A 27,570-nucleotide genomic window follows, 5' to 3' on the forward strand; every position below is an offset into this window, starting at 1 on the left:
TTATTGTGTTCCCTTGAAGGACACCAAAATGAATTGTTATCTTGTGAAGATTAAAATGTCTAAAGCATCTTACAATCTTTGAAGAGCTTATCTGTTACATTATGGTGTCTTCCAAGTTCACAGGACCCATTCTACAGATGGGTAAATGAAACATTAATGGCTACCAGCCAGTTCTTTCAAACCAAGGACAGCCACACATCTCTCAAAGGAGCAAACTGTCATGCAGTACAAAACAGCTCAAAATGGTTTTCACACATTGTTCTTCCTTTGGCCTAATTATGGCAGCTTTGTAGTCCACTACGAATCCATAGGGTTTAGACTGAATCCTATGGATCTTAATTAAATGTAGGGAGTGGGTACAACAAGAACACAATGTGAATAAGCATAAAAAACCAGATTGTTATATCCACCCCAGTTGATGGGCCTGGTTTCCACATGAAAGGCTTCCTCATTTCTATGGCTACTGGAACACAAGGACAACCATGTTTTGTCTTCAAACAATCTAGTTCTGTTGCTTAGACAAACACAGAAAATGCACACAGATCCACTCCACCCTGTTCCACCTATATCTGGCCATTTCCTCCCAAGTCATTCTGCCTCTCCATTTTATCTCTTAAGCTAAGGCCAAATATTCTCAGTCCTGGCTTGCAGAAGATGGATTGCAGGAGGGAGGGAGGGAGGAGAAGAAGCCAAGCGTCATGTGCTATGATGAACATGCCCTGGGCCACTACTCCTTCTTGTCCTCCTTCTCTTCCGTCCTCTCCACACGCATACACCACAGAGAAGTCTTTCCCCTCTTCAGGTCATTTCTCAGCCACTTGCTCACTTTTGCATCTCCCCCCCCCCCCCCCTTTTCATTTCCGCTCCCAGTTGATTCAGCAAAATGGACTGCTGCAAGATTATTGCTGCATTCCTGCCCACAAGAAGCCTGTCACCACCTGTCTTAACCGCAGTCTTGCCATCTCACTGCGTAGAGCTTGGGCCTGTCATGATCAGGATCCATCCAAGGCCTTTGGAATGGGCTGGGAGGATTGTGGCATTGTGAAGCTTTCATAATGCAGCTCCCCCCCCCCCCCCCCCGCTCCAGTCAGATGCTATAAGCTCAGCTTCTCTAAGCCACCATGAATTGATTTCACACTTTCCCTGAGGAATGGAGAGGGAGCCAAAGGAAGCCAGTGGCTGGTTCACAAGGGAAGCTGATGGCCCATTGCTGGGGAGGGATGGGGGTGATTGAGCCACGGGGAGTGGGGGTTCGGAACTCAAAGGAATAGCCCAGCCAAGGGGCAAGTTGGGTCCGTCATCATCAAGATCCATCCAAGGCCTTGGAGGATCGTTGCATTGTGGAGCTTTCCTAATGCAGCCAGTGGCTGGTTCACAAGGGTAGCTGTTGGCCCATTGCTGGGAAGGGCTGGGGGTGATTGAGCCACGGGGAGTGGGGGTTCGGAGCTCAAAGGAGTAGCCCAGCCAAGGGGCAAGTTGGGTCCGTCATCATCAGGATCCATCCAAGGCCTTGGAGAATCGTGGCATCGTGGAGCTTTCCTAATGCGGATCCCTCTCTTCCCCTCCCCAGTCAACTGCCATAAGCCCTGCTTCCCTAAGCAATCATGAAGCTGGAGAGAGGGAAGGGGGCGAGAGAGTCACGGGGAGATCAGTGGCCAAAGGAATAGCCCAGCCAAGGGGCAGGTCGGGACTGTCATCATCAGGATCCATCCTTTGGGGAAGGACGGACGGATTATTGCACTGCCCAGCTTACCCCCCCCCCCCCACCCTAAAACGCACTGCCGTAAGCCCTGCTGTTCTAAGCCACCTCTTCCCCTGAGCAAAGGAAAGGGAAGCCAATGGCTAGTTCACAAGGGAGGTTGCCAAATGGGACCAGAATCCAACCCAATGAAGCTGTGTTGAGGGGGGGGGGGGAATCCTTAACCTCCTGGCCCCACTGAAGGCCCTTCCGCCCTGATCCACCTGCTGCTGCTGCTGCTGCTTCTCCTCCTCCTGCTTCTTCTGCGGGAGTCTCCGGCTTTCCTGGCATCACTGCATTATGGCGCGCGCGCCTTGGCGGCCCGGGCTCCGAGGCGGGTCCCCGAAGCAGCCCACGCTTCACCCGAGGCTCGGCCGCCCCAACCCGCCCCACGCCGCGCCGCGCAGCCCGGACCACAACCCATTGCCGCCGGCGGAGGCGCCTCCCGCAGCGGAACCGAAGGGTGCAGCCCCTGAATTCCTGCTTGCCCTCCCCCGCCTGCCTGCCTGCCTGCCTTCCTCGCCCCCCCCCCCCCCGCCTCCCTTTCCCCTTCTCTCTCTCTCTCTCTGTCTGAATCCTACCCCGCCGGGCCTTGTGTTACCTTCGGTTGCATAGCTGTGATCGCGCAGGAAACTGTTGTTTATCTTGCGGGTATCAATGTCCTCCTCCATTGACAGCGGGCTTACTTTTGTGGGAAGGGAGAGCAAGCAGGCAAGTATCCATCATCGCCCCGCCACCACCGAGATCAGCGGAGAGGCGCGAAGCGGGGGAGCAGCCGGGAGGCCAACATGCTCCTCCTGCCTCTCTGCAAAAAGGGGGGCGGAGAGGAGGAAAAAAATCAAACCGAAGGAGGGGGGGAGGGAAGGAATAAAGAAGAGGTTACGCTTTGAAAAGGGCAAGCAAGCGAGCTTTCACCTCCTCCTCCTCCTGCGGCGGTGGCAAAGGTCCAAGTGGCTTTCTCTTCCTGGCGCTGGCGCGAAGGTGCCGCCCGCCTCCGCCTCCAGCCGGGGATGATGATGCTGGGGAGGCGCAGGGCGGAGGGGGAGGAGGGCGAGGAGGAGGGCGAGGAGGAGGGCCACGGGCCCCTCGGGTGCTTGGGGCAGGCGCGCGGGCGGGGCGCGAGCAGGGCCAGGCCCAGGCACACGCTTCCTCTTCCTTTGCCTCCGCCTCCTCGGGCTCCTTTCCCTCTCCCTCGCAAGGCGGCGGCGGCGGCGCAGGTCCCGATGCCCAGCGAGGTGGCTGCTGCAATCCCGGCTCCCAGGGCGCAGTGCTGCCGCAGCCGGGCGCCTTCCTCCTCCTCCTCCTCTTCTCCCTCCTCAACAGGTTCCCCCGCTGGCCCCGCCGCCGCCGCTGCTCTCCTCGGCATGCGAGACGCCCCCGGCCCCGCAAGATGCTCTCCCCAGTCTCCTTCCTTCCTTCCTTCCTTCCTTGCTTCTTTCCTCCCCGCGGTGCGGAAGGAGAGCGGGAAAGGCAGGCGGAGGAGGAGGAGGAGGAGGAGGAAGAGGTCTCTCTCTCTCCTTCTCTCTCTCTCTCTCTCTCTGCGGCAGGCGAGGCTTGGCTGCGGCTGACTGCTGCAACGCGCCGGGACCTGCCACCGAGCGCGCGCGCTGCCGCTGCTGCTCCTTCTGCTGCTGCTGCAAAAGAGCGAGTCCTAGGGCTTAGTTGCGGCAGCGGCAGCGGCGCTCTGCTGGAGCCTGCTGGTGCATTCACACCCCGAGGCTCCTCCCATACAGCTCGGCTTCGGCCAACCGCGGCAACGGCGGCAGCGGCAGGCCCGAGACTCGGCCCCGGCAGCGGCAGCAACGGCGGCACTGCGGTAGCGCTTCTCAGCGTTGCCTCCCCGGGAGAGGGACGGAGCGAGGGGAATGGCCGTTTGGGCAAGGCCAGGCCTAGGAGGAGGGGGCGGCGGGCTGCGGGGCGCAGCCAGGGAAGGAGGCTCCAGTCCAGAGGAAAGGGAGCTCCGGGGGCGCGGCAGGGACGGAGGGAGGGAAGGAAGGACAGCGCTCTCCCAAAGGGGCTTTCTCTCCCCCCCCCCCCTGTCCTCTACCCGTCCTTTCTCTCGCCTCCCCCCCCCCCTTTCCCATCCATCCCCGGAGCGCAGTGGTGTCCGGTATTGATCTCAATGCGTTGGAATTTGGGCAGCGGGGCCCTTTGGGGGTGGGAGGGACGCTTGTTGCCTGCCTGAGGAGCTTCCATCCTTAGGCTGCTTTTATTGTCATATAGACAGTAAAAAACCCCATTTTTACCTGGACGCAGAAGAACTTGAAGAGGAAAGGGTTTTAAAAAGCCCAAGTGTTTGAAAAAGCCGTCCCATATCCCAGGTAAGTACTTGAGCAGGACACAAAACTCTAAAGATGGTGGTTTCCAACCATTCCTTGACCAAGGACCACTTTGACCAGGACCTCTTGACTAGGGACGTCTTGACCAGGGATTCCTTTGACCAAGGACCTCTTGACCAGGAACCACTTTGACCAAGGACTTCTTGACAAGGGACCACTTTGATCAGGGACCACTTGACCAGGGATCTCTTTGACCAGGGACCACTTTGACCAGGGACCACTTTGACCAGGGACCTCTTGACCAGGGACCACTTTGACCAGGGACCCCTTGACTAGGGACTTCTTGACCAAGGACCACTTTGACCAGGGACCACTTGACCAGGGACCTCTTCACCAGGGACCTCTTCACCGGGGATCTCTTTGACCAGGGACCTCTTGACCAGGGACCAGTTTGACCAGGAACCTCTTGACCAGGGACTTCTTGAACAGGGACCACTTTGACCAAAGACCACTTTGACCAAGGACTTCTTGACCAGGGACCTCTTAACCAGGGACCTCTTGACCAGGGACCTCTTGACCAGGGACCCCTTTGACCAGGGACCTCTTGACTAGGGACCTTTTGACCAGGGATCTCTTTGACCAGGGACCACTTTGACCAGGGACCTCTCAACCAGGGACCACTTTGACCGGGGACTTCTTGACCAGGGTCTACTTTGACCAGGGACTTCTTGACTGGAGACCCCTTGTCCAGGGACCATTTTGACCAAGGACCTCTTGACCAGGGGCCACTTGACCAGGGACTACTCTTCAACATTACTACCAAAAGGGTTTTGAATCAGTCTTTGGTCAACTTTAGATTTGATTTGGTCATTTGGGGTGCTGATTCAGAAAATTGCATTGGATAGACCACATCAGTTCTAGTTTCTGATACAGAACATATGCCATCCAGTAGCCACCATCTGCTTGTCTACAAAAAACCATATTTAATAATCTAGAGCTGATGTGGTCTATCTAATGCAATTTCTGATTCAGCACATCAATTAACAGGTTGAAAAACAAAGAGACCAAGGCACCCCCACTTCCAGGTGCCACATGGAATGGCTCCGCTGTGTGGGGGTGGAGGGGAAGAAGCATCAGTCAGTAGGCTTGTTGTCATGCGTTTTGTGTGTAGGCACTCTGAGAGGGTTTTGCGAGACCAGTTGCTCTTGTTGCAACGGTGTAGTAACAGTGAGGTCACAGACTATATTTTAGTCCTTGGGGACCACTGGTGGTCCATGGACCACAGGTTGGGAACCATTGTTCTAAGAGAATCAACTTGGTATAGTGCTTTGAACCTTAGGCTGCTCCTCTGGAGGCCAGGATTCAAATCCCCCCCCCCCCCCAAGCCACGGAGATCTGCTGAATGGGTGACCTTGGGCAGGCCACACTCCCCTCCAAGGAAGCCTGTGGTGCTCCAGCCCAACAAATCTTGACAAGAAAACCCTGCAATGCCTTCATTATAGAGTCATAGTTGAATCAGGGAAAAGGCACACAACCACAAGACTAACATCAGTCACACATCTAATCACAAATCACAAATACAAGTCCCACAAGTGGTCTGATTTAAAAATATAAGACTCCCTCTGAATCCGATACAGCTTTGAAAATTGATGCCTGGAAGATTGGAAAGTAGTGTCGGCCATAGACATTACCGTGCTTGAAAATAGAAGTAAAAATGAAGTACCACTCTGCTATTTTGAATCTCATTTTATTTTAATGTCAAGATTGGAGGGAAAGAAAATGGTACCCATTTGGTAATTGATACCTGACACAAGCTGGACCAGCCAAGATAAATAGAAACCTCCTACTGAGAGCACTGTGCTGGTGGCACAGCAAATTAAGCTGCTGAGCTGCTGAACTTGTTGACAGGGAGCGGGGTGAGCTCCTGCTGTTAGGCCCAGCTTCTGCCTACCTAGTAGTTCAAAAACATGTGAATGTGAGTTGATCAATAGGTACCGCTCTGGTGAGAAGGTAATGGGGCTCCATGCAATTATGCTGTCCACATGACCTTGGAGGTGTCGATGGACAATTCCAGCTCTTCAGCTTCGAAATGGAGATGAGCACCACCCTCCAGAGTCAGACATGACTAGACTTAATGCCAGGGGAAACCTTTACCTTATGGAGAGCACATGGTTTTATGCCATACCACTGGTACCCCAACAATGGTAACCTTCCTCTCGGGTTCTTTTAGCTGGATGACAACCTAGTAATTATACACCAGACTGTTACTTAACTAGAGACAGAGTGGCATAGTGCTTACAGTGTTGGACTAGGATTGAGAAAACTGGTTCAGACTCCCATTCTGTCCTGAGGCTCAACAAGTGACCACAGACTATCTGTCACTATCTGTCAGCCTGACTTATCTCACAAGGCTGTGAGGATAAATCAGGGAGGATCAAGCAGCAGGAAAGGCATGACATAAATGGAAATTAAAAACCTGAAGGCATGCCTACTTACAAAGAACATGTCCCCTAATATGCAAGTTAGGAAATCTATTCTGGGATGTGCTGGGAAAGGAAATTGGAGCATGGATGGTCTTGCCTGAGGACAAGCACTGGCTAGTTCTGTATCTTACTCCCTATCTGGCCTATCTCTAGATTTACAAATAGCTATAAAAACACAACTCTTCTCTAGCTTTGTCTTTTCACGGGATGCAGCTAGTCCTTGAGGACTGCTTTTTCATTCTGCCCACCAAACATTTTGCTGTACTTCACTTTTCTCTGCTTAACCTTCATTTTGAAAAAGATTATTGTAAATTTGACATATTTGCTGAGTATACAGTGCTTTGGTTGGTTCTAATAAAGGTATTACATGACACTGGCATTTGGATTATTTTTTTCTCTCCGATGGAGCACTTTTATCACCTTGAATGACCTGAAGGAAAGCTTGCATACAAAGGCAACAAATGAACATGATTACTTGGACGATATGGTCTTCCATTGCCAACTTAAAACATTCCACCACTCAGAAAAGAAAGGAACCCAAAGTCCAGGCCCATAGCCAGGATTTTATTTCGGGGGGGGGGGGGGGGGGGTAAAACATTTCAGGGGGGGGGTTCGGGGGGGGCTGAGTTTTTGGGGGGGGCTGAGTCTGAGTGAAAGAGGGTCTAGCCTAGCAAACCTTTTGTATCATTACCCCAATACCCCCATGCATATGGGATATATTGAGTATGGTGATCAGATCATGATATGAATAAACATAACAGTTTAAATAATGCACCAGTAAGGGCTTTTCGCGAACCACCATGAGAATTTCGGGGGGGGGGGGGGCTGAAGCCCCCCAAGCCCCCCCCCCCCCCCCCCCGGCTACATGCCTGCCAAAGTCCCTACTAAAATGTTCTGTCTCATTTGTTCTTTGCACATGTTAACATTCTGCTATTATTTAAGAATTTCATAGGCTTTATTCTTTCTATATTTCCCAAAATTTGTTAATTACACATTAAATCCAGTGTAGTCCAAACTAGAGTAAATCCATGGAATCACTGCTATTCATATGAGTGTTCACTTTCAAATTTCAGTGGCTTTGTTGTCACTAGAATGAAAAAGGCATTTAGCCCTAGAATTTGTTTTCCCTTATAGATTAAAACCCTATTATATCAGTTATAAATGGGACACCAGTCAATTATCAAGGTGTCGATCCTGCTTCTGAATTCAGAACACACATTCTAGAGAAACAGGAAGCACTGTTTTATTGTAGGCTGGCTTTACTCAAGCCAAATTAGCTATGATTTAATTTTATTTTAAAGAATCAACAAGAACAAAGACTGAGTACTGTGTCATTTCAGTTTCTACTTGTAGCAGAAATACATATTATTCTGCAGTTTTGGAGCCTGAGGGCCTAATATTGCAGTTTGAATGCAGTTGACGTCTTAAAGGTTTTCACTTGGGCCTCCACATATAGTAAAACTGGATAATCTGATCTGTAGTAATATGTGTATCCCTCACCTAAGAAAGCACTATGAAATAGATGGAGTTGCCATAAGTTGACAGGCAACATGAAGATACTTTTGCACAGAAAATGTGGAGAAATGCTGAGGAGTCAGGGAGGATGGTTAGTTGGAAGCCCCAGCTCACTAGTGGATTGGGTTGTTGTAGTTTTTTTTCAGGCTGTATGGCCATGGTCTAGAGGCATTCTCTCCTGACGTTTTGCCTGCACTTTGGCAAGCATCCTCAGAGGTAGTGAGGTCACTACCTCTGAGGATGCTTGCCAAAGTGCAGGCGAAACGTCAGGAGAGAATGCCTCTAGACCATGGCCATACAGCCTGAAAAAAACTACAACAACCCAGTGATTCCAGCCATGAAAGCCTTCGACAATTCACTAGTGGATTGTTTGTGCTATTATCACTTTTACCAAATAATTAAAATGCATCGCTTCTTTGTTCTTAAACTTCTATAATCACTTTTGAAACCATGCTTGATAAAAATGTAAAAGTTTAAACCATTAGTTGGAGGCTGTTTAGTTAAGAAACACTCTAGTACATGTGTGTGTAAAGTGTATGAATCTGTAAACTGCCTTGAGCCGCCGTATGGCTGAGAAAGGCAGTCTATAAATATTGTAAATAAATAAATAAATAAATAAATAATGTCTTGCAAGAAAACCCACTGGTATGTTTGTCTTATGTCAGAAATGATTTGAAGGACCACCACAACAAATAAGGCCATAGTGAGAGCCCACCTTTCTGAATACAGAGCTGTCCATGTGAGGAGGCAGTACAGCAATGGCTGTCAGGGTGGCCTAGTGGTCAAGAGGCTAGTCCTTATGGTCAGGCTCTTTTGGCTAGCAGCTCAAATAATCTATCAGAGGAAAATCTCACATTTTCTGTGCAGCAAGTGCAAGGAGCACTTAAGACAACCAAGGATGACTTTATACTAGTACATTTATCCAACATAAACACGCCGGCAGAACATTGGATAAGCAAAAATGTTAAATAATAAGGAAGGATTAAGGAAAAGCCTATTAAATGTCAATTTACATTATGATTTTATAAATTAAGCACCCAAACTTCATGTTTTACAACAAATCGACAGAAACAGCAGTTCAATACACAGTAACTTTATGTAGTAATTACTGTATTTATTAATTTAGCACCAAAATATCATAACGCATTGGAACAGCTGTGGATTCAGGTGGGAGGCAGACTGCGTTGGATAATGCGGAACATTAGATGAGTGAAGGCTGGATAAGTGAAACTACTGTACTTGAAATAAGGAGCTGTCTCAAGAACCCTGTGCAGAGAACAATTCAAGTAAAGTAACACTTGTCAGGCTATGTACTGAAGTGTCCAAAAGCTGCAGCACTTGAAGCTCATAGTCAGAAACACAACATAACCTATGGGAGTTGGCCTATATCGAGACAATCCATTGTTCCATTTTAGGTTAGTATTGTCTGACACTGACCTGGAGATACCAGGCCCAGAAACTGGGAATTTCTATCTACAAGGCTCATTCTCTGTCACTAAGCAACTTGTTGTCTCCTGTGGCCCTTTTGAATAAAGCTTACTTTATTTAGTTGAAGAGGTCTTCATTTGACAATTAGCTGTTACAGTGATTTTCAATATATTGTAAGTTGTTTGCAAGTAGAACATGCAAGGACGTGATGAACACTATCATACCCACACTGGGGAAACTACTTCTGCAATTGGTGTCCTTTGGTGTCTATTATCTGAGACTGACACTTCCCACTAAAATAACATTACCTTATTAGCCAGTCCTTAAGGAAACAGAGAAAATGTTCCAGCCACGATCCTCTTGTATACAATTACAGACACTCTTTATCTTTTTGGTGTGCCAGAATGAAAGCAGTGAAAACAAAGTCAAGGGAGTAGGCATTCTGTTTTGGTTGCATCTGTCCATGAAGCAAGCTGTGGTTTGTGTGGGCTCTTACAACTGAGAAGATTGCTCAGTGTCTGATGTCCTACAAGGCACACTTTTGTAAAATCTTTGGAAGACTTTCTCACTTTATGCCTAGTTCTTATCTTAGTTGGGGGTCTTGGTGGGGAGGGGGGATATTGCAGCTTGATAACTATCATAGTAAAGTAGCAGGCATGAAGCCAACACAATGCAGTTTTCATTCCCTTTTAATGGTTACTAAGTGGATAGGCAGTCTGCTTAGTGCCCCTACTTCTATTCAAGCCAAGTGTGTGTGCGCCAAATAACCAGATGCCCAAACTAGAAAAAAATAACTTCCATGGCTGGGCATCTGGACTACAATTGTCAGCCAAAACAAATCCAGAATTCATATGTAGACCTAAAGTCAAAGGATAGTTTTAGGACACTTGAAGCAGTTTACTTTTTTGGGTGTTTCAGTGAATATCAACAAGGTGACTTTGGTGAACGGCTGAATAGCAGGGTATGAATTTTAACAGGATTTGTCTTGAATATGCATGTTGGCAAATTGTACCAGTATCAGCATTAAACGAGAGCTGTAGACTCCCACAGAAAGATCACCTCTCTGCAAAAGAAAATTTCTAGCATACTATCATTTGTTCAGAGGGTTGTTAAAGAGGACCTGGCATGAGCATTTGGATCAGTCCAATTTGTCTCTTGGGGGTAACACAACATTTATCTCTTTATCTCTTTCATTATACTTATTATCCTTCTGTTCAAGACTGACAACAATGCTAAAACACAGCATTCCTGGAAATACAGAATATAGAAAATAAGAGCTGCCTATTATGAAATGAAAGAGGAAATGTCTTACAGAATGGAATAAAGCTAATGATAATTCACCATACTTGGCTGGGACTCACAATGTCACTCCTGGGAAGAATTTCATAAAATCTAAAATAACAAACCAAGGACTGGCTGATAAATATGTGCCAGAAATAATTTAATTTCAGCCTCAATACCAATCTGACTCCATATGACAAAGCTAACCAAAGTGTGTACAAACTGCATTATTTTACTCAAGGGTAGAATATGTATGGGCAGATCCACCCCCACCCCCCACTTGGTGTCCCATCCTCCTCAGCAGATCCACATCTTTGGCTCTTCTGGACTTGGTTTCAGATGTGGTTCCCTCATCAGCCAGCTGGTACACCTGAGTAAGGTAGTTAAACTGCCCTGTCTCCTTTTCAAGAGTGCCTCTGGTGGCTAGCGGAGGTAGTGATTCAAGATCACAACTGTGTGCATGTGTGCATTGGACAGCTCCTATAATAGCCAGTTCTGATCGCACATTCTTCTTCAGTTCTTACAGTCTTGGCATGAGGTGGAAGGGGAGATTGCTTTTCTTTTGGTAGGCAGCAAGCTGTCTTATCTTATAGATACAGTTCTGTAGCTTTCAATAAGATGCAATTAATCTACACCAATTATTTCCCTGTTTAATCTTTACTTTGAAAATATGTATTCCATCCAGAAGTCACAGAGTTACGGTCTTGCTCCCTCTCTCAAAAAGCTTGAATAGGATTTTGTTTTCCTTCACTGCCCTATTAGAAGGAAAGTGCCCTTTTTCCTTTGCCCCTCCCATGCATCCAAATTACATTGGTAGGAGGAAAACATTTGTTGTGGAAGCAAGGCTAGCATTACAGTTGTACTAATTGGGAGAAATAGCTATTGTTGCCCATGGAGAAAAAAAATATATGTAATCCCCATGAGAGCTATTCCTTCTGAACATAAAGAAATCCCTAGAAGCTGTGAGGGATTCCAAGTCATTAACAAAATCAACAACAAGGAACATTCTGAGATCAGTAGCTTAACGGAAGAGAGAAGAAGAAATCAAGAGCAATAGTACAGCATTTGGAAACAAAGAGGAAACTCCCTTTATTTTCTTCAGTGACAAAGAATGGCAGCAGGGTTGTCTGGCTGATTTCAAGCTGCTGCTCTTCAGGGACTGGCTGCAATCAATTTTCCACTGAAAACTGCCTTTCCTTTAATGTGCTTGTGAGTCTGTAACTGTGAAAGAGATCTGATATGTGCTTTCCTTATGGGACATTTGCCATTCTTCTTGACCAAAGCATAACCTTTCCCCCTTACTTACAGGACTGTTAGAATTCAAGGTTAAATTTTAGCTCTCCTGATCAGGTTACCCCCATTTCCCATTTCTCTATGTGTATTTCATATATCTTACATTCATTTGGTTCTACTGTAAGGATGGAACAGGCTTCTCTTTAAATGCTCCCTGCTTACATAGGCTTCACGCCCCTACCAGGCAAGTGTGCTTTCTTAAGATTTATATGTCCCAAATTCACTCGCTAGAGACAGTCTCTTGCATCAGGATTAAAGGATTTTGATGACTGGTAATTATTAAAAGTGAATGTGGTGCAGTGGCTTGAATGTTAGACTACAACCTTGGAGACCAGGGTTTAAATCCCTGCTCAGCCATGAAAGCCCACTGAGTAATCTTGGGAAAGTCACATTATCTCAGCCTCAAAGAAAGGCAAAGGTCTGAACAAATCTTGCCAAGAAAACCCTGCAATAAGTTCTCCCTTGAGTTAAACAGGTGGGAATTGTTGGCACACAAGAAGAAGAGAAAAAAGTATAGCCTCAATTAGATTAAAGGCCAAACGTTAGTTTCCATCCAACCACCCTTCCTCGCAACAACTCTTATTGAAGTTATTTGACACCTACATTTCTAGTTTCCTTTGATTAATGCATCTCATACCAATGTTCTTATTAGATGGGTTATGCCACTTCAAACTTTCCTTCTATTTCTGAGTTATTAGCAGGTGAATGTCCTTTCTGCTTGAATCCAATTGCACGATTAAAACATTGTGACACTTGTATTTGACCTCTGCTCTTCCCTAGTAACTTGTTGATTGCTTTCAACTCCAGGACTCTCATATTCCAGCATTATCTCTGGTTTCATTTGGACTGTCTCAACATCTTAGGGTTGTCAAGATAAGGGGTATTTGGGAATAGTTTACCATTGTCACCTTCTACACAGTACTAATAAGAGTTACTTAAACAGTTTGCAGTAGTATTTTGGGCACTGGACTATGTAGAGTTGGGTTTCAAATCCCTACTCAGCCATGAAATCCACTGGGCAAGTTATACTCTCTCAGCTTCAGAGGAATGCAGTTGGAACTTCTTCCTGAGTTAGGTTCACCCTAGGGTCACCATAGGTCAGAAATGACTTAATAGCACACAACAACAAAGTGTCACTACCATTTCATCTAAGAGATCTCTCTATCACGCAAACACTACTGCTGCTCAACAATTTCACACATTTAATGTGGTTCCTCAGCAAAATATTGTATCACTTGGGAGACACTACCATTAGCAACATTATCATCAGCATAGCCTCTTACACTATGAGGAACTACATTGTATGAAATTGCTGGGCATTCTCATCACCATAAAAAGCTGGAGCAAGCCTTCCCTATCCTCACAGACTTCCTTGCAAATACCCCTTCCAAAATCATCCTACTTTTTCTTACTTGGGAAATTATGGTAAAAAGCAGCAATGGCATTTGGTAAGGAAATATGAATAAGAGCTACTGTCATCAATAAATGCAATATATCAGGAAATATATGTGGGCTGTCCACAAAGCAAAAGCATTAGAGTGATTGAGATAGGCAGTTGAAAAGAACATGTTTCCCATCTCTCCTCTTTCCATGTGTTCTCACTGCTATTTTCACTGCCATTTGTCAGGAATGAGCGTGGAGACAATGCTTGGGAGTTTGAGTGTAACAGGGCATACTTCAGGGTGCAAAGAGGGCTGAGTGGATAGGATGTCATTTTCCAGCCAGGAATGAGGAAAGAACTCAGGCCATTACCAAATCAAGTAAGAACTAGCTGAAGGACACTTGCACTTCTTTAACCAACAGCTGCATTTTCCTTTACTTGGTTCCCAAAACAAAGTCTTGCCAAATTACTACCTACACTCAAAATTACATAGAATCATAGAGTTGGAAGTGACCTTGTGGGCCATCCAGTCCAACCCCCTGCCAAGAAGCAGGAAATTCGCATTCACGCCCCTCCCCCCAATAGATGGCCATCTAGCCTCTGTTTAAAAGCCTCCTAAGAAGGAGCCTCCACCACACTCTGGGACAGAGAGTTCCACTGCTGAACAGCTCTCACAGTCAGAAAGTTCTTCCTAATGTTCAGGTGGAATCTTTTTTCCTGTAGTTTGAAGCCATTGCTCCAGGTCCTAGTCTCCAGGGCAGCAGAAAACAAGCTTGCTCCCTCCTCCCTATGACTTCCTCTCATATATTTATACATGGCTATCATATTTACTCTCAGCCTTCTCTTCTTCAGGCTAAACATGCCCAGCTCTTTAAGCCAATCCTCATAGGGCTTGTTCTCCAGACCCTTGATCATTTTTGTCACCCTCCTCTGGGCATATTCCAGCTTGTCCATATCTCTCTTCAATTGTGATGCCCAGAATTGGTCACAATATTCCAGGTGCAGTCTAACCAAGGCAGAATAGAGGGGTAGCATGACGTCCCTGGATCTAGACACTATACTCCTACTGATGCAAGCCAAAATCCCATTGTTGGCTCATGTTTAACTTCTTGTCCACGAGGACATACTTTTAGCCATTCTTTTTCTTTAACAAGTTAAAACTTTGGAGATACCTGACTCAACCTGCCAGAAACAAATTAAAGATGTTTGATTGCTCTTCTGCATGAGAATCCATCAATTGAGTAGTACTTACCTTTGAATCAATGTGCTGATTTATACTTATCTTGTGCTTCTATAGAATTTCCTTTGGCTCCTAAGATGCCCATTTAAGAACAGATCATACAAATAGCCTGTTTGCACAAACAGGATAACAGACAAGAAGACACACAAGACTCAATCAATTCTTGTGAGCAGGGGGTCCTTAAACAAAAGCCTCCCCTGCTCAGGAACAGGGATCTGATGCAAAGGAGCATTGGCAAATATGTGTGCCCTCCCCCCCCCTACTTATGAGGATTGCAGCTGAGCTCAAGGGGTATGTCATGTCATCATTTCTGCTTATCAATCCCAATACTCTTAACCTTCATTGAAACAAAGATCCAGTGCAAACTTGATTCTAATGTTTGTTCATATAAATATGAATAGCACAAGAAAACCCAATTCCTCTTTTTTATCTGCACCCACTCAAATGTCTAATGGGAGAGTATTAAAAATAACATGGGGGAGAGGGGTGACCTTTGTTAAAATATTGACTTAGCTATCAATGGAAATTACACACCCATTTGAGAACTTTTCACTCAACATTAGATATCTTCAGGGGCGGCTCGTCCATTATGCAAAGTAAGTGTTTGTGGTACACATATTTACATAACTGTGGAAGTGTGATGGAATGTAATAGCATCCAGAAAGATGGCGAATCCCTAAATGTAATGCCTGCTCAAACAAGCATAAATGTATGCCATGCTCTAAGGTTAATTTCCAAGTTACGTTTTCCTTATTACTTGTTACTACAGGTCTCTGCAGTGATGGACCTGGGTAAACCATAGATGACCACTGGATTTTCTCCTAATTTCTAGTTAGGAAGGGTAAATGCTTTTCAATAAGTATGATGCTGCAGTTTCAAAGCCAACATGGCTCTTTGGTTGAAGCAATTACTCCAAATTGTCATTATAGTCTAATTTTATCCAATTTGCTTCCTGCCAGGAAATATATGCAAACTGATGCACACAAAAAAAACAGAGAATATGGAAAAAAGATAATTCTTTCAAATGTACAGATGTTTATCAGTGCTCCAGTACTTTCAAAGAGGTATGCATTCCCATCAACATGCATGTAGTAGTCAATTATTATAATGTATCTCAATTTGAGCAATTTTAACAGAAAAGAAACCACGACTCAAATATACAAAGATGTTTTTGAAAGTGTAGTAATCTGGGAAAACACAAAAATACAAAACACATTTTGTGCACATTTCAGCCTAAATTGTATTGGTTAGTCCCGCCTTGGTTAGTCTTCAATAGAGATATTGAATCAGTTGTTGAATTCTGAATCAACACACAGGCATATCTCATTGAGTAAGGTCACTGTGTGCCTATCCAGAAGCCAGAAAACATACATTGAAAGTCAGCTTCATATATCATAATGATGGCTTTGGTTGCTGGGATTTACAAGACTTCATCCAACAACTGACAGGCCACATGAATGCCAATTTTGATAGAGCACAATTATTAACAATGTTTTCCTTTTATTTGAATGTCAATACATGTTTGAATATCCCGTATCCAGAAATTCCAAATCCTCCAAAATTCTAAATTATCCACATGGCTGAGATAGCGACACCTTGTTTACAGCACACAATTATGAAAAATATCATATAACATTATATTTTGGCTATGCATACATGATGTATATGAAACATATCTCATTATGTAAAAGTAAAGGTGAAGGTTTCCCCTTGACATTAAGTCTAGTCGTGTCCAACTCTGGAGGGTGGTGCTCATCTCCATTTCTAAGCCAAAGACCTCTCATTCTGTATGTATATGCAAATAAAGTACAGAATCTGGGGGGGGGGGGGGGGAATCTGAAATCCCAAACATGTGTAGTCCTAAACATTTCAGATAAGGGATACTCAAACCATATCCCCACCACCTCAAAAAAAAAAATCCTTGAAATCCAAAACACATCTGATTTCAAACATTTTAATAAGGGATAATCAACCTCTACTATGTTTCCCTATTAAATTTTTAAGCATAACATCTTAATTTAGGAAAAATGGATTTGTGTGGGTTCTAGTTAAGCTTACCCCAACTAATCTTAAACCCTTTTGTTATTTTAGTGAAGTTACTTTAAAAAGAGGAGTACAGTAAGTCTTAGAGGATGTTTAGTAGACAGTTTGAAATTGGAAACTAGCAGTTATTGCTTTATGCCCCAGTTAGTTTCCCAACTTAATGTAATGCTAAACATTTCTATTTCTCATGCAGTAGACAGTTTATTAGAAACAACTGGAGTACTAGCATAAGAAAAACTCAAGGATTCCCAGGAGTGTCAGTTTAACTTTACGCCCCTTTCTACTCCCCACACTTTTTGAGCCTTAATCTGGAATGAAATTATAAAAGCAAGAGCCCAAGAGATGAATTTGTCAAGCCTGCTCCCAAAGGGCTTTTTCATCAGTTGCAAATTGTCATTAAGTTTTGATCCGATGCTTTTGGTATATTGCCTTTTAAGTCAATTTTTGCAAGAACATACTTTATGTTTAAAGTCAAAAGAATTTCTCCTACTGTTCATTTTCATTATTCATGGTCAACCTCCAGGAAAAAAAAGGCAATCTTACATGTAGCCAGCTGCTAAAGAGTGTCAAAAATTGAGCTTTACATCACAAGAGCCTCGGGCATTCCAATTCGCATGCTATGCTTGATTGGGGGATATTCCAGTTTTCAGCATCTTAAAGCACACTCCAAAACAGGACCCAAGCTAATGTTCATTCTTTCATCTATGCCTTTCTTATTGTCCCTTGGTAGTTGGAAAGACTCCATCTGTACACCCATAATTCAGTAGGACGGATGTGATGAACAAGACACTCTGGATGTCACTCCTGATGAGATAGTGTTTTAACAGCAAAAGAAGTGCAGTAACTGCTGAACAGTAGAGCATGAGCAGGGTGATGTTCAATTGCATGTACAGAAGTGAAATTTCATTTTCCCAGTACACAAACCTTGGCATACCATTTCTAGTAACAGTTAATGTTTCCATTTCCAGCTAGTGTATCAATTGAAAATGGAGTGCCTTGTGGAATTCGGCTGCACGACAGGCAAGTGACACATGGCGTAGTAACTACCTCCCCCTATCTTCCCATCTTTGTGCAATATTGTGTTCTCAGAAGTGCTTTCATTATGACAGTAGCAGAGTGCTACTTGTGCTACTGTTGCAGTGAAGAGCTCTTAGCTTTCAGTTTAAATTTAGCCTTTAATAGGCCAATCCTAATATGAGACAGGCTGGGACAAGTATCTCAGGCACAGTTTCTACTTGCCATCAAATGGCAACTCACTGTTAGTTGTTTTTTTTTTAACTTTGCGCTGTCTACTCTAAAGGCCAGGAGAAGTGCTAGCCCTCTTGCTACCATAAGCAGAACAGTTGATGTATGCCATGCACACCCAATTCATAAATCTGTATTGTTGGGAAGGTCCCCAACACTCATCTAGTCCAACACCTTCTCAGTAAAGCATCCACAGCTACACCATTCCTGATAGATAGTCATAATAAGAAATAATCCATCACCTTCCAAGATAGTCTATTCCACTGTTCAACAGCTTGAAACATCAGGATGGTCTTCCTAAAGTTTAGCTGGAAACTCCTTTCTTATACATTGAATTCACTGATTCAGGTCTCTCTCTTTGGAGCAACAGAAGACATTCCTTCTTTCATATAGTAACCTGCAGCCCACCGTGGTGCAATAGGTTATACCCTTGTGCCAGCAGGACTGAAGACCGACAGGTCAAAGGTTCAAATCCGGGGAGAGCGCAGATGAGCTCCCTCTGTCAGCTCCAACTCCCCATGCGAGGACATGAGAGAAGCCTCCCACAAGGATAGTAAAAACATTAAACAAAACATCAAGGCATCCCCTGGGCAACGTCTTTGCAGCCGGCCAATTCTCTCACACCAGAAGTAACTTGCACTTTCTCAAGTCACTCCTGACACAAAAAAATTTGATAAACCTTCAGATATTTAAAGATGCTTATCATGCAGCCCTCAATCTTCTATTTTCAGGGCTAAACACCTTAAGCGGCCTTAAGTCAGAAATGATTGGAAGGTACACAAAAAGTGATAAGTCGGGTATGACTCGCCTGTAACATAAGCATGCTGTATCTCACCAATCACAGTATTCTTTTTTAAGTGGTCACAGAGTAGTTCTTTAAACATTTGGATTCATCAAAGGTGCATAGTATTGAAAGTCAGAGAAGAATAGGGCTGGGTTATTTGGCAAATGACAGATTTTCTGCCATACATTTCAAATTAATGGGCAGGCTTTAGGTGTGCTGCACCCTGACTTCGGCAGCAAAAATACCTTGTCTTCCCCTTGTCTGTAGCATTCCAAAGGAGATAACTATGTTTTTGCTGTGGATAATTGACGTATCAAATTGGGTGCAGAATTTGGTAATATACTGCATGTATATTACCACAAAATGACAATGTCAGCAGAGTGGGGTCATGCCATTGTCAGTCCACTTTCTGATACAGAACATAGGGATCCTAAACATATTTTGATTCCTATTTTGTAAATTCCAAGTTTCGGTCGGCACATTTTATAACCCATGCAAATGATTTTCTCAAGACCTTCACTTTCTACAGTAGTCTTCTGATGTGGATTGCCACCATGAAGCTGATAGTTTGAAAGACAAAACCAAAGCACTACGCATGTTAGCTGTGGAGACCTTTGCCTACATAGTGCTAATCCCTGTGATAGACCTACCAGTATTTAGTAGACAGATCTAAGGATTGCTGCAACCTCTTAAGCCTCCATGCTACTTGGACTAAACATAAAGCTATGCTGTGCAAAATGGTTTTATTTCCAACAATATTCAGTGCTAGTCAGAATGAACAATATGCCATATATTTCTCAGGGCACAAACCCACTGCCTTTTCTCTTTATATATTTGGTAACTGTACATTAACACAATCTAGTAAAACTCCATACCCAGGTATCCTTGACCCAATAATGATCATTATAATTTAAAGGATTTATTAAGTTATCATGTCACTTCACATCCAGGGATTTTGTACTAAAAAATTACTGACATGACAAGCCATAAGTATCCTTTTGGAGATGTTCCACCTCATAAAACCCAAGGGAGAAATTTCACATTCGACAAAATTCATGTTTGATCACTGGTGGAAATCATTATGCATTCAAAGCACACTGTGGTTTAATTCCACTTAGGAAACTATTCTTTTGCCATTTGTAATTAGTAAATTTAGGCACATCACCATCCGTAATGTGATAAATTTAATTCCCAAAGCACTACCTTTTGTGTAACAGAAGCCATTTCATTTTTGAAGTTAGGAATCTTTATCAATTACACAGATGTAATAAGATTGGCAAATACAAAATTTCACACCCTAAAAGAACCCACAGAAATTCGGCCTCCTAATAGGTATACAGATGGAGTGTAATATGTATTGTCATTCACTTTGCAAAACTGCATGACCTATTAGTAACATAAATTGTGTATGTTGCTCTTATTACAAAATCCTTCATTAAAAATTAATCAGTTTATTTAAAGAGGATCCCATTATAATCACAATATTGTCCTTGAGTGCATGTGTAAGCAAACACAGTCATTTCATAATAGGAAGAACATTTTGCAAGAACCTCCTGCTCTAGCTACACATTTTTAGTAAAAGATGGAAAATCATTAAAATCAGGATGCTGAAATGACAATGAAATCAACAGCCCACACTTTTAGTGTATTCTTTTGTGAATTGAGGCACCCAAAAACCTTCGTCAACTTCCAGTTGCAACTTTTACTTCAAAGTGTTCTAAAACATTTTATTATGAGGAAGGAGAAACCGTTCTAGTATATACAGCTCTCATTTTCATAATCTATTCATAATCTAAAGTCACTTCAAGACAACGGAAATCACTTCTGCTTGGCAAAGTCTTTATAGCAAACCTGCACATGACTGAGACGTAGCCATAGACAACCTGTTTGTTATACAATGTGCATAGCACAGATTCATGAGACTAATTTTTTCTCACCTCTCTTAAAATCAAGCAACAAGCTTTGCTAATAACAGAAAGCCTTTACAGTCCCTGACACAAATGCATTTGCAGATTAAAATTCACTAAAGGTCAGCATGTAACCATGACTGTTGTCCAACCTCCCCAGGTGTCCGCCATGGCCCATTCTTTGGCAGGTTTTGAATAGTGGAGACACTTTTCACTCCAGTGGTTTTCCTTTCCACTTTGAGAGCCTTGGTGCATTAACTTGCACAGACCTAAGAGTGTAAAAAAATTATTACTATTATAACTCTAATTTCAATGAATGAAAAATAGCTCCAGCTTCATGTTTTTCATTAAAATGCAGGGAGTGAATGGCCTCCTAAAAACTCCCACTCTTTTTACAATGTATTTTTCTAACCAGTAGAATAAATTTAATTGACACCAACAAAGGAAGACTATTTGAGATAGGCACCAATTATTTGCATCTCTCCTCCCATTTATACACATTGTTTACCCAGAATAGTGTACTTCTATTTCAAGGCTTAATTTCTAACATTTAACAACATCAGAAGTCATCCTTTGCATTTTGTTAGCTCCTTCTGACCTTCATGAGTAATTTACCATTGATCAAATCAGGCTGCAAATCTAGGCACATCTAAATGCGAGAAAGTTTCACTGAACATAATGGGATTTACTTCTGAGTAACCATGAATCAGACTGTGCTATTAAGTATTATTTTATTTTCAATCATATCTCTTGATAGCTACTGCTAATTCTGAAATGGACTGTTATTAATTCAAACAACACTTCTATGGCACCTTCATTTAAGGGATTGGAAGCATGAACTACCTGCAGGCTCCCAAGACAACTTTAGAGGCCCCATATTTATTTATTTATTTATTTATTTATTTATTTATGTATTTACCCTATTTATAACCCACCTTTCTCAGCTTTATAGGGGAGTCAAGGAGGCTTATATATATCAGCAGCAATTCGATGCCACATAAATAGACATACATAATAAAATAAGCATATATATTTAAACAATAATTAAAATATATATCAAACCGTAGGCCCCCAGAAACCTACCCATCTTTTCAATATCAATTCTGTGCTCTTGGCCTCATGCTTAGACTATTGTTACTTCATGAGAAACATTTTTCTCCAAGGAGTTACAATAAATTTTCAAAATGCTTCCTACTTTACAAAAGGCCACTCCAGTCCAAGGAAGCCTTAAAATGTGGCTTTAGTGGATATTTGACAAAAAAAACCAAACAAAATAGGGCATGTAACAGGAGAGGATGCATCCCTGCAAAGTTCCATGGGATATTAATGCAGTACTCAAGATTATGCCCCTGATATAGTTTTAAAATGTACTAATGACACAAGCTTTACGAACACAGATCCCTTCCTGAGATGTACCTGAAAAAGTGGACAAGTTCCAGCAATACTTATGCCCTAGTATATTTGTTAGCCTATGTGGCTGCATAAAACTATTTTTTTCAGCCTAGTTTCTGTTTTAAAAACTTCCAGCTCAAACTTCAAATATAATGTAACACAGAACAATCCATTCTAAAGAATATCAGACCAGAAAGACAAATGCAGGAACACTAATGACTAGAAGTTAATCAAGCTAGAGCAGCATGAAGAATAAAAAGTCTTTGCTCCTTCCTTCCAGAACTTCTCTTGGAGTCAACTGCTTGAGAAAACACTTGCTAACTGCTGGGCTGGGCTTGAGGGACCAATGCTCTATCATGTCAGGGTAGCAGAGTGCTTATAGTTAGTCATCACAATCTTCACCTTATTCCCTCATCTCCATTTTTGTTACAGTTTACACCCCCCCCCCCCAAATATTTAAAGGGGATTAATTCCAAGACCACCACCCCCAATGGGTATCTGAAACAATGGATAATAGTGAACTCTATATTTTGACTATACTTGGACTGGAAGGATCTCATAGAATAGCACTGAAGAACCTAAAGAGACCCACAAACACTTCTATATGTTTTTTTTAAGCACGGGTAAGCATGGGTAAGTGAAAACATGCAAGGTGCCAAGTCTTCCTTTTGCAACCAAAGCACCCACTTTCAGATGCTTGTTCTCTCTCCTACCTAATCTTTTTTTAGTTTGTTCTCCCATTGGTGTCATGTCTTTTATGCTTTAAATCTGAAGGCAGGAATAGTTGGACCATAATCTTTGCAAGCTGCTCTAGGCCCCCTTTTCTTTGGAGTGAGGAGGACAAAGGTAAAAATGTTCCAAATAGACCAATTGTTGTGTTGGAGGTTATGTTGTGCTCTCTCATCCATGGCAGGACCCATTACACCAATATTATACTCAGCTGTCCCAATGTAGCAGTTTATAAGAACACAAACTATGAATCAAATTAAGTGCAAATATACTAGCAGCAATGGTTTGTAGATAAGCGTGTCCTTTAAAATAATATAATATATAAAAGAAATACTTTTGTGATCAAATAGATTATATCCTGAAGATTTTTACTGAATTGTTTGTTTTCTTTTCAGGAACATGTTAGTCTGAATGCTATCAGGCTCTCTTACATATGATTTTTAAGGCAAATGACATATGGTGGTGAGCAGGTGGAACTGAAGGAGAAGTATTAACTATGCATATATGAAATCACAACAGGAATAAATATTTAATGTCATGAATTGGAAAGTGAAGTAAGGTCTTTCATGACAGTGGACTTTAATGCATATGTAAATTAATTAGAATTCCTGACATTCATTGCACCAATTATTATTTCATAAAGCAATGCAATAATTTTAAACCAATATTGACTTTCTTTCCCTAAATGAAACTGTATCTATGAAAATGTAGTTGAACATAGGGAAGGTTTTCATCTAGACAGAACTAGAATATTTTCAAAGTGAATTATAAAGTGCAAATGTTAATCATCGACATTTGTATTAACTATATTTAAATGAATCAAGAGTCATAGCACCCATATATCATATGGTTTTCAATAGTGCAAGCAGTTAGATGGCATAAGGATTATGCAGATGGTTAATTAAATAGGTTATTTATTAAGACTTCCTTTTAGAAAGGGTAAAAATCATGTTAGACAGAATATTTTTAAATACTGTGATTTCTGGGCACTTCTGCTATGTACACAAGACTAATTCCTACTTTTCATCTGTGTCCGGACCATATCGATATTAAACGCATTTGGCTGATTGACTAGAACCCTTTCTAAGGCTGGATCTAAACTTCCATATAATGCAATCTGGCCAGTATTGGCCCATATAATGCAGTTAACTTAATTGAAGTTAAATTGACATTATATGACATCATAATGAAATTTATATGGTACTTTTACTGTAGTTCCATCCTAATTGAAATCTAGAAGCACTACAGTTGTATCATAGATTTGCAACAGATAACATTGCAGTTATCAGTATCAACCAGCATAGATTACCAAGAACAAATCCTGCCAAACTAATCTCACATCTTTTTAAAACCAGGTCACTAGTTTAGTAGATGTAGGCAATGCTAAGGATTTCAACATGGAAATTCTGATCAATTTGCAAACCCATATAAAATCCTTCTCTACTTTAAGTACTAGCAAAGTGACTATTGCTCCTCTTTCTATCTCAGTTTTTCCCCTTCTCAAGCCAAAGCAGTGGGAGATATATGAAAACTAGGTCATGGTCATATACAGAGTAGGCGTGTAGACTCCATTGAAGTACATTTCAATGAGCATGCAGAATTTGTTTCAGAATATAAAGATATGTGTGGCTGTTTCTTCAATATGAATGTCAACTTTATGCTAAAAAAATAATGAGTTGACCTGCTCCCAAACTTATGGTGGAAACAGGAAACCAAGATAATAGTGAAAACGCTATTGAAATGAATGACATCTGCCAGAAGTAACCATGAAGCTGTCCTAAAGGACCTAGAAAATTCCTAGAGAGGACATACTTTCTTTGATGTAGAATGATGAAACAACTGCTATTGGTTCCACAACTACAAGGGTTGGGTTTTTTTTTTTCATGTCAAGAGAGACTTGGAAAACTGCAAGTCGCTTCTGGAGTAAGAGAATTGGCCATCTGCAGGGACATTGCCCAGGGGACATCCAGATGTTTTAATGTTTTACCATCCTTGTGGGTGGCTTCTCTCATGTCCCTGCATGGGGAGCTGGAGCTGACAGAGGGACCTCATCCACACTTACCCTGGATTCGAACCTCCAACCTGTCTGTCTTTGGTCCTGTCGGCACAAGGATTTAACCCATTGCATCACCAGGGACTCCACTACAGGAGTCATATTGTATACAGGGGTCATACTTTATACAAATCCCTTTATTTAATAGATTTTCTGAAGTACCCTGTGATTTTAATTAAAGTATCCTTGCATTTCTCCAGCAATCCATGCAAAACAATGAAGATGAATTTTCTAAGACATTAGAGAAGCAACTTTAATAGAATCTGAAGTGCATAAAATTAGGGAACTTAAATCCCCAAATAATAGAAGCTAATTGCGTAATCCACTTTCTTTAGGTTTTCTCTAAATGCCGGGCATCTTATGATGTTGGGCAGCCACAAGGTTGGCAAAATTAGGAAGTCAAGTCACACAAAAGAAGAGAGCTGCAGCACTCCTCCTCTGCGGATGTGAAGAAGAATGAGGGTCAGGACCTTCAAGCAGCACAAGAAAAGAATTAGTTCACTGAATGCAAAACAGGCACAGATTTTCTACCTCCCAAAGGTCATATGATAAATAGAACAACTTCACAGTCCAAAGTTGTGCGTGATAAACAATATCCAGTTAATGAACACCATTATGAACTCACCACTATTCTAGCTCAGAAGATTTGAGGTCTTTGAGGGTTTATTTCACACTTCTGTTAATCGGACCATTGTTCTGTGACATTTTATTCATGCTTCTCTTCATTTGCTCCCATCCATTGCTGTACATGTGTACAGGAGCAAACAATAAATGTATCACACAGCAATTTTGAACAGATTCACCATATGCAGGGCTAATTTCCACTACATTTTTACCTTATCTCTCCAAGAACTTTGTTTTGTAGGCAAATTGCATTTGATAAAAGAATAGTTATTATGTAAAAGTTCTTTCCATTGTGGAATTAGCTAGGTTTAGGTGGACAACATATGGCCTATTGCCCAGATTCAGACCCTGAGCCCCCTCACAGAAAACCAAATGGAATGGACCTATTTGCCCCCAAAGGACCCCTAATGCTATTTCACCACATTTTGGGGTCCCATTAGTTCATGCCTTAAAAACACACAGAGAAAGAAAGTGAACAGCCACATGGTTCTCCATGGCCCAAAACAGCACAAGAAAACCTCAAACTGTAATTAAAATGTCCACTAGCTCCCTAGTGATAATTTGGCTCCCCAAATTAGCTGTGGAGGGAATGACTGTGATTTTTCCAGGGGTATGGTAGGCATTTCATAGGAGTTCTATCACAGTTATACAGTTAAATCTAGTATTTTGTGAGTGCGGTATAATAAAATGGATGCACAGAAATAGAGAGAATATTTACATATGAAAATTTATTTGAACCATCTCCATCAAGGAAAGAAGACTCCATCCACCCAGGAACTGACCAACTGCTGACCTGGTTAGCTGTAGCAAGATGCCTATATCACATACCCTGGCATTTTTAGCTTGCGTCCTGAAATTATAAATTGTAAAATGTTATTAGGAATTATGCTTTCCGTTAATTTTCAACAAACAGTTGTGTGTTTGCTCATTGAGCCTATAAGGAGAAATAGGCTGAATCTACACAATTTGAACAGCATTATATGGCAGTGTAGATCAAGCCATGAGATTGTTAGCACAAGAATCTCATATTATAGATGATCACACATTGCCAAGTATGATGGGTAGAGTCTTGGCAAGGGGTCCGTAAGGAACTGTAGAGACCTATTTTGGATCCACTTGGTCTTTTGCAATGAGGACATAGATTTCCAGATGGAAGGCAGTCCCAGCAGGGGTTTGCTTGATGCACCTCTCAGCACGTTTCTTCCTTTTGTGCCTCCTCAAAAGCCATAGCACTGTTGGTAACAGCTGATCTCCAGTCAGAATGCTTGAGTGCTAGGGCTTTCCAGTTATCTGTATTCATATCACATTTTTAAGGTTAGCTTTAAATGCATCTTTAAATCTCTTTTGCTGTCCACCAACATTCTATTTTCCATTCTTGAGCTGAGAGTGGGCATTTGAGTGTGGACAGTGATGTTGCTGGTAGGGGATCATGGCTTCAGTGCTGGTGGTCTTTGCTTCTTCCAGATTGCTGATGCTTGTCAGCCCGTTTTCCCAAGAGATTTACAGAATTTTTTGAAGGCTGATGGAATCTTTCCACAAGTCATTTGCCAACAGTCCATGTTTTGCAGGAGTTGGAAAACTTCACTCACAGAGCTCAGATGGTATTTGTTGTATTTTGATGTCTATATCAACTTTTGTGTAGAGGTGGCTGCCTAATTAGTGGAAATGGTCAGCAATTCCTAGTATTACACCATTAAGCTTCATTGCCAGCATTGCAAAGATTGGTTGGTGCCTACTGGTAGAGGCCTGTGGTTTTCTCGATGTTCAGTGTGAGACCATGCTTTTCACATGCTTCTGAGAAGGTATTTAAAATGACTTGTAGGTTTTCCTCAGAATGAGCACAACTACATTATCATCAGCATATTGGAGTTCTATAACAAAAGTTGTTGTGTCCTTCAAGAATCTAGATGGGAGGGACTCATGTGACATCTGAGATATGGTTGAGCTGCACACCAAACTATCCTGGTAAACTCAGCCAATGGTGAGAAATACAGGCTACTGCAGTTCGGTAACATCTGAAAGAGATTCATTTTGCAAAAAACCCACTCCAACACCCCCAAATCCTTATGTCAGAGATAATACCATATTATTTATTCAAGTGGGAAATGCCATATTCTGAATGCAATTATCCTTTCATGTAAAAAATAAAAAGGTA

General features: G+C 42.5%; 1 protein-coding gene across 5 annotated transcripts in view; it reads right to left on the minus strand.

Annotated features, from left to right (window-relative positions):
- The window catches only part of PPP2R2B (protein phosphatase 2 regulatory subunit Bbeta), a 313,461-nt gene that overhangs the window by 203,891 nt on the left and 82,000 nt on the right, over positions 1-27,570 (minus strand). Inside the window, exon 1 of one of the 5 annotated variants that reach the window (XM_060765138.2) lies at positions 2,654-3,384. The exons of 2 other annotated variants lie outside the window; for them this stretch is intronic. In XM_060765138.2, coding sequence (XP_060621121.2) covers positions 2,654-3,104 — 451 coding nt within the window. In that variant the 5' untranslated portion in view covers positions 3,105-3,384. Of the gene's footprint in view, positions 1-1,962; positions 2,228-2,339; positions 3,385-27,570 lie in introns of those variants that run through there. 2 more of the 5 variants (XM_060765142.2, XM_067463710.1) reach the window with 2 other exon arrangements.

The sequence above is a fragment of the Anolis sagrei genome, chromosome 2 (genome assembly GCF_037176765.1).
Source record: "Anolis sagrei isolate rAnoSag1 chromosome 2, rAnoSag1.mat, whole genome shotgun sequence".
Lineage (NCBI taxonomy): Eukaryota > Metazoa > Chordata > Lepidosauria > Squamata > Dactyloidae > Anolis > Anolis sagrei.